Below are 18,595 nucleotides of genomic sequence, written 5' to 3' on the forward strand. Positions count from 1 at the left end.
TGGCAGGCAAGCTCGAGGTCAGGGCAGGCAGAATGGTCAGGCAGGCGGGAATGGAGTCCAGAAAACGGCAAAGGTCAAAACTGGGAGGACTAGTAGAAGCGCATAGACAAGCAGGCGCACGGGAAAAACACACTGGTTGACTTGAACATACAAGACGAACTGGCACAGAGAGACAGGAAACACAGGGATGAATACACCAGAGAAAATAAGCAACACCTGGAGGGGGTGGAGGTAATCACAAGGACAGGTGAAACAGATCAGGGTGGGTGTGACAGGCTGACCCTGAGGCCCAGAGTTTTGCCTGGTAAGGTCACATGGTCAGGAAAACTCCTGGCCCTACTAATTTCCCTTTGAATTGTACATGTTAATTTTGACTAATGAGGAACTCAAAAGAGACTTTATATCTTAGTTGTTTTAGACCCTGGCTTGTAACATACTTTTGCTCTCTGCCATTGCTCAAAAAATGGTCCAGATTTGGCTGTAGTATGGGGCTCCATGCTTGAGTGGTACTGCTGATCTGAGTGGTAATGCTGATCTGAGTGGCACTGCTGATCTGAGTGGTAATGCTGATCTGAGTGGTAATGCTGGTCTGCGTGGTACTGCTGATCTGAGTAGTAATGCTGATCTGAGTAGTAATGCTGATCTGAGTGGTAATGCTGTTCTGAGTGATAATGCTGGTCTGAGTGGTACTGCTGGTCTGAGTGGTAATGCTGATCTGAGTGGTACTGCTGATCTGAGTGGTAATGCTGATCTAAGTGGTAATGCTGATCTGAGTGGTACTGCTGATCTGAGAGGTAATGCTGATCTGCGTGGTACTGCTGATCTGAGTAGTAATGCTGATCTGAGTAGTAATGCTGATCTGAGTGGTAATGCTTATCTGAGTGGTACTGCTTATCTGAGTAGTACTGCTTATCTGAGTGGTAATGCTGATCTGAGTAGTAATGCCGATCTGAGTGGTAATGCTGATCTGAGTGGTAATGCTGATCTGAGTAGTAATGCTGATCTGACTGGCACTGCTGATCTGAGAAGTAATGCTGATCTGAGTGGTACTGCTGATCTGAGTGGTACTGCTGATCTGAGTGGTACTGCTGATATGAGTGGTAATGCTTATCTGAGTGGTAATGCTTATCTGAGTGGTAATGCTGATCTGAGTGGTAATTCTGATCTGAGTGGTACTGCTGATCTGAGTGGTAATGCTGATCTGAGTGGTAATGCTTATCTGAGTGGTAATGCTGATCTGAGTGGTAATGCTGATCTGAGTGGTAATTCTGATCTGAGTGGTACTGCTGATCTGAGTGGTACTGCTGATCTGAGTGGTACTGCTGATCTGAGTGGTAATGCTGATCTGAGTGGTAATGCTGATCTGAGTGGTAATGCTGTTCTGAGTGGTACTGCTGATCTGCGTGGTAATGCTGATCTGAGTAGTAATGCTGATATGAGTAGTAATGCTGATCTGAGTGGTACTGCTGATCTATGTAGTAATGCTGATCTGAGTGGTACTGCTGATCTGAGTGGTAATGCTGATCTGAGTGGTAATGCTGATCTGAGTGGTACTGCTGATCTGAGTGGTAATGCTGATCTGAGTGGTAATGCTGATCTGAGTGGCAATGCTGATCTGAGTGGCAATGCTTATCTGAGTGGTAATGCTGATCTGAGTGGTACTGCTGATCTATGTAGTAATGCTGATCTGAGTGGTACTGCTGATCTGAGAAGTAATGCTGATCTGAGTGGTAATGCTGATCTGAGTAGTAATGCTGATCTGAGAAGTAATGCTGATCTGAGTAGTAATGCTGATCTGAGTGGTAATGCTGATCTGAATGGCAATGCTGATCTGAGTGGCAATGCTTATCTGAGTGGCAATGCTGTTCTGAATGGTACTGGTGATCTGAGTGGTAATGCTGATCTGAGTGGCACTGCTGATCTGAGTGGCACTGCTGATCTGAGTGGCACTGCTGATCTGAGTGGCAATGCTGATCTGAGTGGCACTGCTGATCTGAGTGGTAATGCTGATCTGAGTGGTAATGCTGTTCTGAGTGGTACTGCTGATCTGAGTAGTAATGCTGATCATAGTGGTAATGCTGATCTGAGTGGCAATGCTGATCTGAGTGGCAATGCTGATCATAGTGGTAATGCTGATCTGAATGGCAATGCTGATCTGAGTGGTAAAGCTGATCATAGTGGTAATGCTGATCTGAGTGGCACTGCTGATCTGAGTGGTAATGCTGATCTGAGTGGTAATGCTGATCTGAGTGGTAATGCTGATCATAGTGGTAATGCTGATCATAGTGGTAATGCTGATCTGAGTGGTAATGCTGATCATAGTGGTAATGCTGATCATAGTGGTAATGCTGATCTGAATGGCAATGCTGATCTGAGTGGTAATGCTGATCTGAGTGGTAATGCTGTTCTGAATGGTACTGCTGATCTGAGTGGTATTGCTTTTCTGAGTGGCACTGCTGATCTGAGTGGCACCTGACATGAAAGCTCTCATAATATCATGGCTCACTGCTTGTTTGGACTGAATTGGATTGGATTTGAGGCACGTGTGTGAGCAAGGTTTTATTTCTGTTCCCACTTGAAGCAATTTCCTCTCCCTCGGGGTCACGGTGGGTGTAAATTTGATGGCAGAGGTTCCTGTAGCTAATTGAGTTAAAGTGAGAACAGCCTTCGGTTTGTATCACGTCCCTCTCATAGCTGACAGGGTGTCTCTTTATCCACTTTCTCACCAATAAAGAATCCATCACCATCATTCAGCTGAAACGCCCCACCACACGAGGGGACTGAAGTTGATGGTCATTTTAATTAATAATAATCCCCCACAAAGGTGCCTTGGGGTCCCAAGCTGTAGGTTATAGACTAAGATAAATGTATGTAATTTTTTTCGGATTTCACGAGAAACAAGGGACTAGCCAAACTCATTTAAGGGATGTATTATTGGTGATGATATAGGACTGGAAAGGCATTTACATAAAGCATCACTGCATAGCAGGATAAGTTAATGAGTCAATCAGGCATGGTACACATAGTGTTTGATAGAGGAGCAGAGAAGCACTCCCCACTCATTGGAGAGAGGCACACTTTCTCTAATAGCTGCCTTCTCATTGGGAATGGGGTGGGGGGGGACAAGATCTACGCCAAGCGAAATCAATCCCAGCTATTTGAGACAGGTTTTAAAATAACTCTCTCTTTTTGTTCTCCAAATTATGATTAGCCTGTTGAGTAGCATTCGTAATGAATTCAAATGAACATGCGTGAAGCATTCGTTAGTTACTGATGTGACATAAGGCAAATAGTAATTCGGATTGTGTATCATATGAACGCTTGTTTCTCACATCTCATTGTCGGAGGGAAATCCCATTCCATTGATTAGTTGCTGTTTGAGACACTGATTCATTGTTTGTTGAGCTGTTCCAATAAGACTTCTACTATATACAGTAGATATGTGTGGTACTTTCCCTCATAGTTAAAGTAATTGTTGCCTTTAAGGGCACAGTCATTATGGACTATAATATCCCTTTCATACATTTTAGTCACTTACAGGAGAAATTAGGGTTAACTACCTTGCTCAAAGGCACATTAACACATTTTTCACCTAGTCCGGTCAGGGATTCGAACCAGCGACCTTTCGGTTACTGGCCCAACGCTTTTTTACCAAGCTACGGCCTCTACAGGCAGAATTATTCAGCCTGGCTTGAACCAGGTAGCCCAACACTGGAACACTAACATATGGGTAGTCTACAGTGAATACACAGACCAAAATCCCACTATTTAACCATGGCTGCTTTTTTATACCAGCTTTCTGGAATATCTGAAAGGGGTAGGGGTAAAATAAACATAGTCAATTAAAACCCACCTAAAGACCTAGTCATGATTCCTGCATTTTCCCAGACCCTGTAACCAAAATACAGGTTTCCTGTCACGATCGTCGTAATGAGCAGACCAAGGCGCAGCGTGATTGAAGTTCCACATCTTTATTACAGTGAAACTTTAAACAATAAACCAGTAACGAAACATGAAAGTAGTGGTGCACAAACACAAAACAATATCCCACAAACACAGGTGGGAAAAATGGCTACCTAAATATGATCCCCAATTAGAGGCAACGATTACCAGCTGCATCTAATTGGGAACCATACAAAACACCAACATAGAAATATTGAGCTAGAACACCCCCTAGTCACGCCCTGACCTACTACACCATAGAGAACCAAGGGCTCTCTATGGTCAGGGCGTGACATTTCCGGTCTGTGTGAATGGTTCTTAAAAACAGTGGTAAATAAGGGGCTGTTTGAAAAGGGGTCATGTAAACATTGCCTTATATTTTTTTTGCCCTGTATGTAACAGTTGTCTTGTGGCGAATGAGCGGACTAAGGCGCAGCGGGTGATGAATACATAATGAATATTTATTAACAGAACGACGAAACACGAAAACTCTTTAACAAACTACAAAACAAATAAACAACGTAGACTGACCTAAAACATGAGAACTTACAAATACATGAAGAACACACAAACAGGTACAGACTACAAACAAACGCTACAGTCCCGTATGGTACGAACATACACACAGACACGGAAGACAATCACCCACAAACAAACAGTGAGAACAGCCTACCTTAATATGGTTCTCAATCAGAGGAAATGTCAAACACCTGCCTCTAATTGAGAACCATATCAGGCAACACATTAAACCCAACATAGAAACACAAGACATAGAATGCCCACCCCAACTCACGCCCTGACCAACTAAACACATACAAAACAACAGAAAACAGGTCAGGAACGTGACACTGTACCTGCTATTTATTTCTATCACCTACTGTATGTTCATGATGGGGATGATGATGATAATGGCTGATCATAATTAGACGCTGATGATTATAATGGATTTATAATGTGGCTTAAACCCATTTGTAGGTCCCTCTGACTTCCTTACTGTCTCCTGACCCCTTGTCTTCCGGGATGAGGCTAAACTTCACTACTCATTATCTTCAGTCCCACTGACAGTAAACAGTCAGACAGTGGTTATTTTCTATTGGGCTTTGCTGTTAGTTCTGGTTGTCTGGGATGCTGTCCTTCCTGTTATAGAGCAGACACATTTCCCAGAAGTTATAATGCCTAGTGTGTGCCTATTGCCCTCATCTGTTCACCCTCAAGGTTTAATGCACTCTCTTTCTCTCCCCCCTCACTCCCTTTTACTCTCCCTCCCTCTATCTCTGGAGTTCATTCTCCAGCTTTATAACACACTATCTTTCTCCTAGCTGCAGTATTCTCCCTCTCCTTTGCACTCTTACATATGACTTTTCCCTCTCTCTCGCTCTCTCCGCTTTGGTAGAACTCAGCACATTGACTTTGTCTCTGCAAAGCGTCTTTGTTTAACCACTGAAAGAATACATAAGGTCCCAGTCACAGCCAGCATGAAAGGCAGGCAGAGAAAGTGAGAAGGGAGGTAGAGATTCACATCGTATCGTAGTTTCATAGTTGCCACCAATGGGAAGTGCATTAGCAACAGTTAGAGACATTAAAGGCAAATGTGCAGGGGTAAAAAATGATTAAGGGTCGCCTTTTTGTGAAGCAGATTGTCTAAGCTCTGTCGACTAAACTAGTCATTTTTACGCCGTAGCTGTGGGGATGGGTGAAGTAATGCACATTATCTCCGTCAGTCAATGTGCTGCGCTTTCATCTGATGTTGTCAGCCAAAAGCTGGAGCTGCTTTCATTGTTCATGGATGGAACTTTAAGTTGTATTTTACTCCTCAGTTACGCCCAATTAATCTGCCGTAGGAAAATTACTTTTTTATTCAAGACGGGATCCTCTGTATTTTAATTTACACTTCATGGGTAAATGAGCCATGGCCTACTTATCATTGCTGATGATCTTCTTAAGACAAATTTTGTTTTTGAATTGTACAACTGTGTGCGTGCACCTTACGTTCAAGCTAAAAGTCATCATAATTGGATAATACCCCCATGATGTCCAGTGTGTCTGTCTGTGTGTTATACAGACAGACACCGGGCAATAGTTCGGCCCCTGAGCAAGGCAGTTAACCCACTGTTCCCCGGACGCCAAAGACGTGGATGTCGATTAAGGCAGCCCTCCCCTCCCGCACCTCTCTGATTCAGAGGGGTTGGGTTAAATGCGGAAGACAAATTTCAGTTGAATGCATTCAGTTGTGGAACTGACTAGGTATCCCCCTTTCACTTTCCCAATAACATGAGATACCGTCTGCCATGAAGCACCATTTACTGACACCACTCTGTCAGTCTACACCTTTTACCATCTTCCACACGACCATTAATACCATTAGTTGCAGTTACGGTGGTCAGTTTGTCCATTAACATGTTTTTGTATCATCCTAATGTTTGCTGTACTTTGGTGAACATCACAGGCAAACCTTTGATGTCTCCACAAACATACAAATTCAATCAGAATCCATTGACGTTGCACCGTGATCTCAGTCCCACCCGCATCCATTGACTCCCCCCAGCAGTGGACTTGGTAACATTGCTTCTTCTCTGCCCACAGCTCTTACCGGGTGGATAAAATGAACAGTGACGTGCGGAACTACATCACCAATTTTGCTGCAGACTTAAGGTGAGTACAAGCACAGTGTTCTCCCTCTCTTTCTCCTACCCCCCCTCACTCTCACTCTCTGGTGCTGCCATGTTGCGGTGGTCAGGATGAAAAGCCAGCTGGCACTGAGCCCCGCTGACAAACTTTAGTACAGCAAACACTCACTCCTAGTCAATGGCAAGTCAGCCAGGCCAATCTCCTATTTCTCTTGCCATGCCGCCAAGCCATACAGCATCGTAGAACACAACAAAGGCTCTGTCTAACCTACATGGGCTCTTAGCTATATTGACAGCACGGATTTGGTTCTGTCTTTAACTGCCATTGAATGTATAGCTGGTCTTGACCGGTGACTAATCTCTGTTTTTAATAGTATTTTAGTTAGTTTAACTGAGCCTCTGCACCTGAATCCGCTTGTTTCCTAGGCTCATCTCTGGATGTTGTCTCACTCAGGGATAACCTGCCATACAGTGTGTGAATAATTGATATAGTCTATGAACGCTGTATACATGTAAAAGGTCCATCTCTGTGGCAGGATTTTGATCACACTGGCATTAGTCACACTAAAAAATACACCTTTTTGTTCCTACACAAAGTCTAGAAACTGCTTACTCGTCCCTATCTGACATTAGGTGTACTTATTTTGTATTCCTATGCTTTCTCCACCTACCTGCTCTCTTTCTATCTCTTCCTCCATCTGTCTCTTTGCACTTGACATGTCATTTCTGGTTGAAAATTCTAGCAGTTCTAGTCCAACTTCTCTGTGACTCCATGAGTAAAGGCTATGTTGCCCTTCTGGGGAAGCACATTTAATTGACCTGGCTGACTCTCCTGCTCTCTCAGAAATTCTTGCTCTGCTTGCTAACTAGCTCCTAATTAGCATTTAGCTAATCTTCAAGCATTGATTGAATGTTTCAGCACAATAGCAAATCGAATTACCATTTCGAGGACACTGTTGAGCACAGCAATGGTTTAGTGGGGTGAGGAAGATCCACCTCTCCTGTGGAATGCAATGTCATAATCAGTCTCAGTCTGAAGTTCAGTTCGCCCAGAGGATGTCTGCCATGAAGTTAATAACACTTCACAGTTTTTTCCTCCTTTGTAACAACTGTGTCAAATTACTTTTTTATTAGTCAAACTATTAAGCTCATTTCTACGGCGCCTTGATGACTATTGTCTTTATTTCTCTCTGTGTGTGTCTCTGTCGCTCTCTCTCTGTTGTTTCTCTCTCTCTGTCGTATCTCTCTCGCCCGCTCTCTCCATTCAGTCATAACTACCACTTGCAGGCCTCAAGAGACCCCCACCACCCCAGCATGGCCCTGGAGCCCTCCACCAACTACAACTCCCAGCAGCCACCTCTCCCAGCAGCCCAGTTCCGCTCCAGGAATCAGAGCTACATGCGGGCGGTCAGCACTCTCAGCCAGGCCAGCTGTGTTAGCCAGGTCAGCCAGGTGAGTCTCTGGCCTATAACAATGATATGTCCAGGATATTGTCATTGTCTTATGTCAGATATCGCGGCGGCCGTCTGCCCTGACTCTGGCTCCTGTCAATGGATTTTGCCTTCTTTCTCTCTTCCTTTATTCAATGCTGTCTTTAACCTCCCTTAGATTCAGGTACTTTGATCTTATACCATGGCATTGTTGAATACTCGTTTCTGATTGGCTAGAAGGGCATTTTAGAATGGACATTAAATCCATTTTAAAGTGTACAAGCCAAATGGAGTATGTTATGTCTCTGGTTTATATTCATTTAAGATCTAAATCTCTCTCTTAATGTCGGGGTGTATTGATTTGTCCCAAGTCTTAAAAGCTCAACCTCTCTCCCCCTAATTCCCTGGGTCTATCTCTGCCTCCACGGCACCTTGCTGAGGTTATTACAAGATAATACATCTTTCAATAGAACAGGATCCTTATCTCTGATTTCAAAGATTGCCAAATAGCAATGGCGAGATAGAATCGGACCATTTCATTTTCCCTAAATTGATATCTTTAAATCGCAAGATGCATATCTGTCTGAGTATAATAAGATTGCCAAATAATGGTTCTGTTGAGGTCAGGACTCACATTCTCTCAGGGGATCCAGAGGGAACTAACACTCATACAGTATGCTATGCCACTACAGAATATGACCTTGAATTCCTCCAATCCTTTAAAAATGTCATCATAGATCTAGCTTACAGAATGCATAATGTGAGCTACTGCGGCAAACTGAAGAAACTGAGAAAAACAACAACAAGCAAAGAACGTTGTCCTGCTGAGCAACTCATAGGCTTGACATTTCACAAAGTAATTACGTATCAAGAAAATGCTCAAATTAAACCCGAATTTGAACAATACAATTTTGTTTACCTCTCTGCAGACGCTATCCTTTTCAAACATTTGCTCTCCTGGCAATTAGCTGGCACCCATTTCAAGCAAACACTTTTCTATTAAGTGGAAGAAAAGAGCATAACTCCAAACTTTGTAAACAACCAATTCAGTTTTTCCCACGATGGCAAAAACTTAAAGAAAAGTGAAAAATGTGAATTGAACCTTTCTCTCCCTGTTGTTCTCTCCTGCAGGTGAGCGAGACAGATATAAACGGTCAGTTTGAGTCAGTATGTGAGTCGGTGTTCAGTGAGGTGGAATCCCAGGCTGTGGAGGCTCTGGACCTGCCCGGCTGTTTCCGGACAAGGAGCCATAGCTACCTGAGGGCCATCCAGGCTGGCTACTCCCAGGATGATGACTGCATCCCCACCATGACCTCCTCCACTGTCACCTCCACCATCAGGTCCACCACAGGTAAGACCAACAGGGAAGGATGGGACTGCAGCACATAGACAGACACCACACAGAAAGTATACAGTAGTGTATGTACAATTGATTAAGATGGCAGCTCGTATCCAAAGTGGATGATATGTTTAAATAGCCATGCAAAGTAATCCTTATACATACATTTAGACAGTTACCATTTGTAAATATCAAAATGTTCTATCAAGTGAGATTGATGAAGTTAAGAGCATGCACATGAGGTTTCTTGTGATGCTCTGCCCTTGAAATGCTTTATGAAATGGCTTCATACGTTTGCATGAATCACTTTTACATACTTCCTGATTGTTGATATAAAAATTGTATTCAAGTACAGTTTATGAGTTGCTTTGAGCCAATCCATCATATTGCTTTTTCAATACAGTAATTCATATCTTCATTCATCATTCATATCAGAGAGTAAAGTTATGAACCCTATTGAAATCATTCTGCAGTTACATGAAGTGAACGTTATATCATGAGACCTTTTCAGATTAAGGCAATGATGGATTTTATTCTCCCTTAGGTTTTTCTTTTACTAGATGGATTTGTTCGTCTTGAGCACAATCTGACTCTAAACCTCATTTCATGATAAGCCACAGGTGCTTTGGGTGTGTCCTCAGCTTGACTGACACTCTGGGCAGGGGAAAAAGGGCTGAGATGAACAGTCCTTCAACTCCACAGTCTTCATGACTGAATGGGTTTACCACAGCTTTATCTACCTGTACTTACAAACCACAAAGTGATGGACACACCTTGTGCTTTGAGTTTTCTCTCCCACAGATTCTACAGTTCAGTTCCTACAGATGTGGTGGGTAATAACTGCACTGGTCAACAAAATTGAGGTCACAAATTATTTTATTTTTTTTAGTGTGAAATAAAATATACTGTGAATGTGACACTGAGTGACTAAAAAGCACTTCAGCAAACGGTCCCCTAAGGTCACCTGCTTGGCCAGAGGAGGAATAGTAGGCATGCTGTTGTTTTCCATTCCTGGATCTGCACAAACACAACAAGAAGATCAACGGTTTTTCAGTTGTACCCATTCTTTCTGCTGTGTAGTTCTACCAATGAAATATGGGAAGGGTCAGAGAAGGTGTGGCCATCTGGAGAATTGTGCTTTTGATAGACTTTTTCCAGGTTATTTACACTGCTTTCTCAACAAACTAAAACAGCATCTTAAAATGTGTAATTGCAATTTCATGTAATCTATGGTGTGGGGTGTGTCTGATGTCAGGAGTCTTTGGGCGATTGGTTCTCCCATCTGACTTCAGGTAGATAGGTTATACTGGACGTCATGAAATTCAATAGGGTTCATACTATACTTCCTGATAGAGGCGGGGATGTTCATCTTTGCTACTTCCCAGTGCACAAAGTTACACCTGTGTCATATGTGGTCAATCTTCCAGAGGTTTTGAATACCATGCATACAGTAGGTTTTAACAGTGTCTTATTCTTTGTCATGTGTTTTTGGGGCTGTCTCTGTGCAGTGAAAAGATGAGAAGCATGCATGATACAGGTCCATTTCAGATTGGGAAGGCAGTGTAAACCATAATCAGAAATATGAGTCAAAATGGGACTATGAACATTTAGTTTATGTTCCTGAAGGTTTCCTTATGTAGCATTGTAGATTCAAGCACATACTGTAATAATGATTTTTAGACACTAAAGATACAGGCCAATTTCAAGTCTTATTTTGACTCATACATTTCTTAACCTAAAAACTGCATGACTTGATTTCTGTGCTTTGTGGCTCTGATAGCACATTTTCTCCAGCTGCTCACACCTGTGGCCTGATGACATACTACACATATTTACGTTTGTCTTCCAGAGGGAAAATATACACAGGAAGCCACTAGCTTACCTGAGTACCAGGCCAGTGTACATCGAGACGTGGCAGGCACAGGCCCATTGGCCCATGACGATCTAGGCTGCCCTATCAGAAGAGACAGACTGTACCGCCAAGAGAGTATCGGTGCTACAGCCAAACCCCGGTCTGGGCCCCCTGTTTCACCCAGACTGTTCAGGCCCCCTAAAGCTAGCGTTCAGGCCCCAGAGAGGCCCTCACCCAAAGCAATCCAGGCCAGTATCAAGGAGTCGGCCCAATTGGCTGCAACCATCAGCATGCAGTGGAAGGAGGAAGTGTCGGCCATGCGTCGTGAGCTGTCTGATCTCAGGAGAGACCTGTGCACTGAGCTCAGGGCCTTCAATAGTAACTTCAACAGCTTCACGCAGCACTACAACACGTGGTCTCCACAGCCGGGGGCGTCTGGGGGAACAGGGGCGGCTGGGAAACAGACTAAAGTGGCTCAATTGTCAGTAGGGACGCAGGCCAGGAGCAAGGTGCTGGTGAGACAGAGCACGGCGGACGCAGCCGTCAACTGTCCTGAGGAGGGAGAGATGCAGGAGAAGCAAGCCATCGTGAGGCGCCGTCTTCCTAAACAGATCTCAATGGACCCAGCCATTCTAAGGCGCCCGGCATCGCTGTTTGTGGAGGGTTCTATCCCGATCACTCTAGATCCATTACTTGTGGATCCAGTCACCATGATCCAACCAGAATCAGTGCCAGTAAACTCATCAAACACTGTGGTTTGCCCAGAACCACTAGACCAGAACCCGGAGAGGCTATCAAAACTGATATCTCCTGACGGAGTCAGCATGAGCTCCTCAGAAGCACAGTCAGTGGATCCAGCCATTGAGGACCCCCTAGATTCAGAGCAACTGTACCCAAAGGCGTTGTGCTCTCCAGATCCAGTGCCCACAGACGTAGCTAATGTGTACCTTGAAGAAACAGACAAGCTGGACCCAGTTAATCTGAACCCCTCAGATACAGAATCAATTGACTCAGTTAATGTGAAACCCCTAGTCCCAGAACCAAGAATTATGCACCTACCATATCCAGTACCTGTGGTTACTGTGTCCCCACCACAAGAGTCAGACTCCGATTCAGAATCTGTAGAAGACGATACTGTGCGCAAGCAAAATCCAATGTCTCAAGACCCAGTTCCTGTGTTTCTGCCAGACCCTAAACCATTAGGCCCAGGCCCTATAGTCTCAACAGAGCCAGAGATAAAACCACTGTCCCCTACTAATGTGTACTCATCAGAGAAACTTGATCAATACTCAGTTACCATTTGCCCAACTGTCATAGTTACTCCAGAGAGCCCATCTGATTTAGAACCCCTGGATGTGTGTCTGATCCCACCTGATTCAGAATCACAAGACCTAGCCACTGTCTGCTTTCCAGACCTCCCAGATCCAATCCCCTTAGATTTAGACATATTCTCATCGGAAATAGTAGTGCATGCATATCCAGTCACCATCGACTCGTTTGATGAGTTTGATGACTCTCTGGAGCCAGAATGGCCACCTTGTCCAGAATCAGAGGACCAGGCCACTGATTGCCCATCTGGTCCATTTATGGTCCATTTGGACTTAACCACCTTCAATTCCTCAGATGAATCTGATCTGGACTCAGTCTTCTTGGATCCGCCAGAACCTCTGGAGACCGTTAGTGTGAGTTCATCAGATCTCAGCCCAATCGCCATGTACACACCACCAGACCCAGTTTCTCTGAGCCCCCCCAGTCTGGACCAAACCTCCATATACCAATTGGAATCAGTGTCTGTGGACCCAGCTATGGAGTACCGATTAGATCAAATGCATGAATACCTACCTACTGAGTTACCTGAAGATCCAGAACCACAGGACCAAGTTACAGTACATTCACCTGGTCTGGTCTCCTTCGGACTGGACAGTCCATTCACCCCAGACTCAGTAGACCTGTACTCAGCCACTATGTGCCACCCAGAGCCAGTCATCCTAGGCCTAGATCCACTACTATTATCACAAGACCCAGCTAGCATTAGCTTGTCCCCATTTGAGATGGCACCCATGGAGCCAGAGGATGCCACAGGGGAAGCCACAGATACCTCTGGCATGGATGTCTTTGAGGACCCTGGAGATCCAGAGGGGGAGACAGCTCCTGACAACCCAGGGAAGTCTCACTGTGACCAGGCCTTTCTGTGGGATAGGTGGCAGCAGAAGGCTCCCCAGTGGGAACCACGGTCCATGAAGAGGAGTTCTAGTGTAGAGCTATGGAGTGGGAGATATGAGTACAACAGTGCGGAGATAACATACATGTCTCTGACACTCTGAACAGTAAGAAGTATGTAGCGATGAATGTATCGGTAGCAGATTACAGCATGGGAACATTTCGTATTGATGTTCAAAGGCAGTGTATTTTCTGGGTATCGTGGCCACGTAAAGCTCTGTATGAATGTTTCCTATTGCATAGGATAACCCCCTGCCCATTAACGTGGTTTGACATTAAATGACTACATTAGTGGCAGCAACCGCATAGTTGAATGGAATGTACCATAAGAATGTGATGAACAATCAAAGAAGTTGAATGTACATCAGACTTCGATTGCACTTGGCTTGAACTGATGGACCTAAGCATTAGTGAACATTGACATGAACTGTTCTTACGGTTCTTTAAGAGGACTAGTAATGAATGTATACTTCTTAATCGATGAGTCTGTCGTCTCTCACAAATGGCATTTACCACATGTTTTACCAAAGACTCTGTGGAGCTCTGTGGTAGACTAAATAGACTGTCCTGTGCTTATGGTTCTTGACAATCTTTGCTCTGACTGTGGATACATTGTTTTTCGGTGGATATATTGTTTTCCATGACATATCTTGAGTGTTCTGTTCAATGTCACTGGAGCAAAGTAAATCTAGGCAGTTATCATATAACCATAAATCCCAAAGACTGGCTGTTGAATCATATGAGCGATTGGATTTACTCTATAGGAACAAACGGGAACCTCGGGAATTGACATTGTTCGTAAAATCTGATTATGGAAGAGAAGTACTCAGTAGCTGTTTGGACTGTTGGGAATACTTTCACTATATGTTTTGTACACATGCAGAAACACACCACAGATACATATGCACACACACTTTAAAGACAATTTGAATCCACAAATCACATTACATTCAAGAAGGATTCAAACATTTCAACGTTTTTTTGTATGCATGGACACTTAAAGATACAGAAAGTACCTTGTTCTCCAACAGCTGAAACAGAGCAGTACCAAGCCAATCGCTTTTCGTTAGTCTTTGGCAGGCCTGCAATCTGGAAGCCACAAACTGTAAGCCTATGTACATGACCAAGACGGCCAACTATCAGTGCTACTAGCTTGCACCTATATCCAAGGCTGTCCAAGTTTGATACGAGGGGCTGGTATTTAAGAAGCAGGTCACCAAAGGCCTGCTCCATGTGAGCACCTCTATCTGGCCTCCCGTACAACAACAATATCTGGGGTATTTGGTACACAGGAAAATGCATTATCATCAACATCAAACTAACTTACACAATCATGTTTAAGGATGTGTGCCGTTGGGGAGACTACCGGTCTCACCTCACTGGCTGCCAGGTCGACAAGTCGGTCATGTCTAGCAATGTACAGGTCCTTGTATGAACAGCAACTATTCGCAACATGGGTAACAGCCTCCCTTACATTTGACTAGAATACAAAAGAGGTCATGGTTTACAGGGTACCAGAGTGCTAGCACACACACACACTGTTACTATGCCTATCCCTTTCTTTTGTCAGTCTTGTCCAACACCTAAACTGTATACATCAACAGATATTTGACAGAAGCTTCAAAGACATATGCTGGGATGTTTCCCTTTCAATGTCAACTCCATCCATCCCCAGGTAGCAAATGGCATGGAGGTCCTGTCTGTCTGCCACAGGGGAGTGAGGTTGCTATGTCTCTACTGTCACTGATCATCCTCATGCTCAGGAACCAAAGACTGAGAATATCATTCCAACAGCTGCTACTCAAGTGTATGCAAATGTTAATGTTCATCCTTTTGTATACAACAAAATATGTAAATCACCAGATTATTTCTAAGAATTACTGGTGACATTATTGACCCGGAGACCCAAGATAGTGATGATGTTAAACTGCATGGTTATGATTCTGAAGACGTATTATTTGGACACCTACTGTACTGCGTTTGGTGCTGGGTCGTATATTTTTGTGCCCAGTGTTGGGAACAGATCCCAGAGACTATTGAAAACACAGAATGACAGCTCTGCTACCAGCAAGGCACCAGCCAGATGAAACACGAGACTTCTGTGCTATCCTTATTAAGGAGCTGTGTATGAAATAGCCCATTAAATCATGGGCCCTAATAAAGTACACTGGGAGAAAAAGAGATTCGATTAGAAATGTATTTTATTAGAAATGTATTTGATTAGAAATGTATTTGAGTCTAAGAAGTGATACTCTGTCCTATTGTTTTGAGCAGAAACTGTGCTTAATTCCTTATTTTCATGTGCTGCCGTTTAGAAAAGTTAGATCAATTGGCTGAATCTGACAAGGTTTTCACAGGAGAAAAGTTAATTAGGTTGTATTGTCACATTCATTTACTTCCTTTCCACTGCATAATACACCAGACTTCCTCCCGCTGTTGCTGCGTTGTTGGATGTTTCATTAGATACAGTGTCATCTAGAAGCAGGCCAAGATGTTATGACATACCAATTGTATGGTGTTCATATTAGCACAGCAACCTTTGATGCAGCATGAACACACCTCTGACGCATATGATTTAATGAGAGTGTCGGTGTAGAGAACTTCACCTCACAGCGAGTTACCAGCCTAGAATGTTCTTAGTTGTTTTGGATGGGCTATTTTACCCAACATTGATAACTGGGAGTTAGAATGCTCTCCTTTGGTAGTTGTTTTTATTACTATCACCTACTGCTTACTGTCAAGTTAGGAACGTGAAGAGATTCTTCTTCTTCCTCCCTCATTGCCTACTATGGCGTTCCGTTTGTTGCTTAGCAATCCCCAAAGTGCTCATCAACATGGCAGTGCATGAAGTTATTTTTCTCAGCCCACCCAGGAAGGTGAGCCATGCTTGCCAATGCCCATACCTTTAACTGCCCATCCATCATTCATTCTTTTCTGTTTAGCCATGCTAAACGCACAGTTTTCTTACAAGGATGCTAATGCCGTCTACCAGCCGGCCAATGATCTCAGCTGCTTTAGCTTGAGAGTGATGCGTAAATGTCTCACCGTGATTGCTGGGATTTGCTTCCTCTTTGTACGTCTTCTCATAGCCTCTTACTGATCCTATTACAGTTTCCAGGGTCAACTAGGGTCATATCTTGTATAAGAACATATCTTTCATTTCACATTTAAATCATTTGAAATGTAGCAGTGTACTGTACATCTGATTGCTAGTTAAAAACTAAATTAATCTATGTCATCATCAAGGAACCAAAACTTTAAATCAGCTAATTATTAGCCAAAAGCCTTATATTCTGAGTGCATATTTCTATGGATAGATGGCCACAAATGTCACCATTCTTTTTACTGTGTGAATATACAGTTAACTGCCAAAATAATGGAAACACTTGAGTAAATGAGGGATACAAAGGGGTATTGAAAGCAGGTGCTTCCACACAGGTGTGGTTCCTGAGTTAATTAAGCAATTAACATCCCATCATGCTTATGGCGTGTGTGTGTCTCAGATCTCAACCCAATTGAACACTTATGGAGATCTGGAGCGGCACCTGAGACAGCGTTTTCCACCACCATCAACAAAACACCAAATGATGTAATTTCTGTGGAAGAACGGTGTCACATCTCTCCAATAGAGTTCCAGACACTTGTAGAATCTATGCCAAGGTGCATTGAAGCTGTTCTGGCAGCTTGTGGTGGCCCAACACCCTATTAAGACACTTTGTGTTGGTGTTTCCTTTATTTTGTCAGTTACCTGTATTTTATTGTTGAAGGAACAAGTATTCTGCTGCTTCCTCACAATCCAAGCATGGTGTTTGAATTGATACATTATCCTTAATTTATCTGCCATTGTCATCCTGTCTCTGTGGACACTTACAGTATATAGCTGTTTTTCTGTATAGTGTACTGTGATTGGTGGATGTTCTGGGCACTAGGCAGATGTGACCAGGATGTTGAATGTGATTGGCTGGCTTGTTTCAGGGATCCAGTTTCGCCTTCCCTCTACCTGCACCATTGACCGGACGACCCACGAAACACCAGGTAAACCTCCTGTCCGAGCCAATAGGTGGTGATGAATAATATGTTTTGAACCAGCGTCATTATCATTTATTGATGAAATACAGTTCAAATGCTGTGAAAGAGCAGTCCCACCCTCACATAGGCTTATCAAATTCATCAAGACAAAACACAGCAACACCACCACATTGTTTTACTGCTAAGACCCAGCAACTATCTCTATCTCTGTGTTCCTGTTCGGTCACTCCTGGCTGTTTTCTCCTTGAGCATCTCTCTACCTTATTGATTCATCAGGCACAAGCCTTTATCTCAAAGGTAGATTGAAAAACGACAGTGGAATGTAAAATGGTCCCGCACCCACTCCTCTTCTACGCCGTTATCCTCTCCCCCTCCTGAAATGGGCTGAGGGAGTGAGAGAAGTCGTGAGTGCTCTATCGATGACGTACGCTTCCGGACATTGGCCCACATAACTGATGGTCTGTCAGTTATGAGCCCCCTTGCTTCCCTCCCTCTGCCCCTCCCTTCAACCAGACACCCCTCATGCCCCTCTCTCTCTCTACCCAGGTCCAGCCAGGACTGCAGCAACCCACCTCACACACACACATACACACCCTTCTCCTCTGTACAGGCCAAGGTTTCTATGTTTATTTCCTTGGGCCTTACTGAACCATATGGCAGGCAGAGCACTTTGTCAAGTCATTTTGTTTTAAAGGATGGAGTTCAGGCAAGGATATTCACATCAGCCACCGTGGCAGATGCTAGGCTGTCAGCTATGGAGTGACAGAGAGGAAGTCACTGGTGTCTGGCACACTTCTCTCTCCTGTCCTGTCTTGTCTGACTAGAGCTCTGTCTCTCTCTGCTTTCTCTCTCTCTCTCTGCTTTCTCTCTCTCTCTCTCTCTCTGCTCTCTCTCTGCTCTCTCTCTCTCTCTGCTTTCTTTCTCTCTCTCTCTCTCTGCTTTCCCTCTCTCTCTTTCCCTCTCTCTCTCTTTCTCTCTTTCTCTCTTTCTCTCTTTCTCTCTTTCTCTCTTTCTCTCTTCTCTCTTCTCTCTTCTCTCTCTCTGTGTGCTTGTTTTGTTTTTTGGGCTGTTGACACTCTTGACAGTGATGATAATAGAGTTCTCCATCCATCCACTTCCCAGATAATTTACATATCCTTAAAAGCCTGTGAAATAA

General features: G+C 43.8%; 1 protein-coding gene across 6 annotated transcripts in view; it reads left to right on the forward strand.

Moving 5' to 3' along the window:
• LOC129812690 (disks large-associated protein 2-like) overlaps positions 1–18,595 on the forward strand; it is a 226,735-nt gene that overhangs the window by 196,415 nt on the left and 11,725 nt on the right. For 4 of the 6 annotated variants that reach the window (XM_055864469.1, XM_055864470.1, XM_055864465.1 and 1 more), the window contains 4 exons: positions 6,526–6,594; positions 7,838–8,021; positions 9,131–9,350; positions 11,188–15,593. In XM_055864469.1, coding sequence (XP_055720444.1) covers positions 6,526–6,594; positions 7,838–8,021; positions 9,131–9,350; positions 11,188–13,514 — 2,800 coding nt within the window. In that variant the 3' untranslated portion in view covers positions 13,515–15,593. Of the gene's footprint in view, positions 1–6,525; positions 6,595–7,837; positions 8,022–9,130; positions 9,351–11,187; positions 15,594–17,385; positions 17,446–18,595 lie in introns of those variants that run through there. The other 2 variants (XM_055864467.1, XM_055864468.1) reach the window with 1 other exon arrangement.

Source organism: Salvelinus fontinalis, chromosome 16 (assembly GCF_029448725.1).
Source record: "Salvelinus fontinalis isolate EN_2023a chromosome 16, ASM2944872v1, whole genome shotgun sequence".
NCBI classification, from domain to species: Eukaryota; Metazoa; Chordata; class Actinopteri; order Salmoniformes; family Salmonidae; genus Salvelinus; species Salvelinus fontinalis.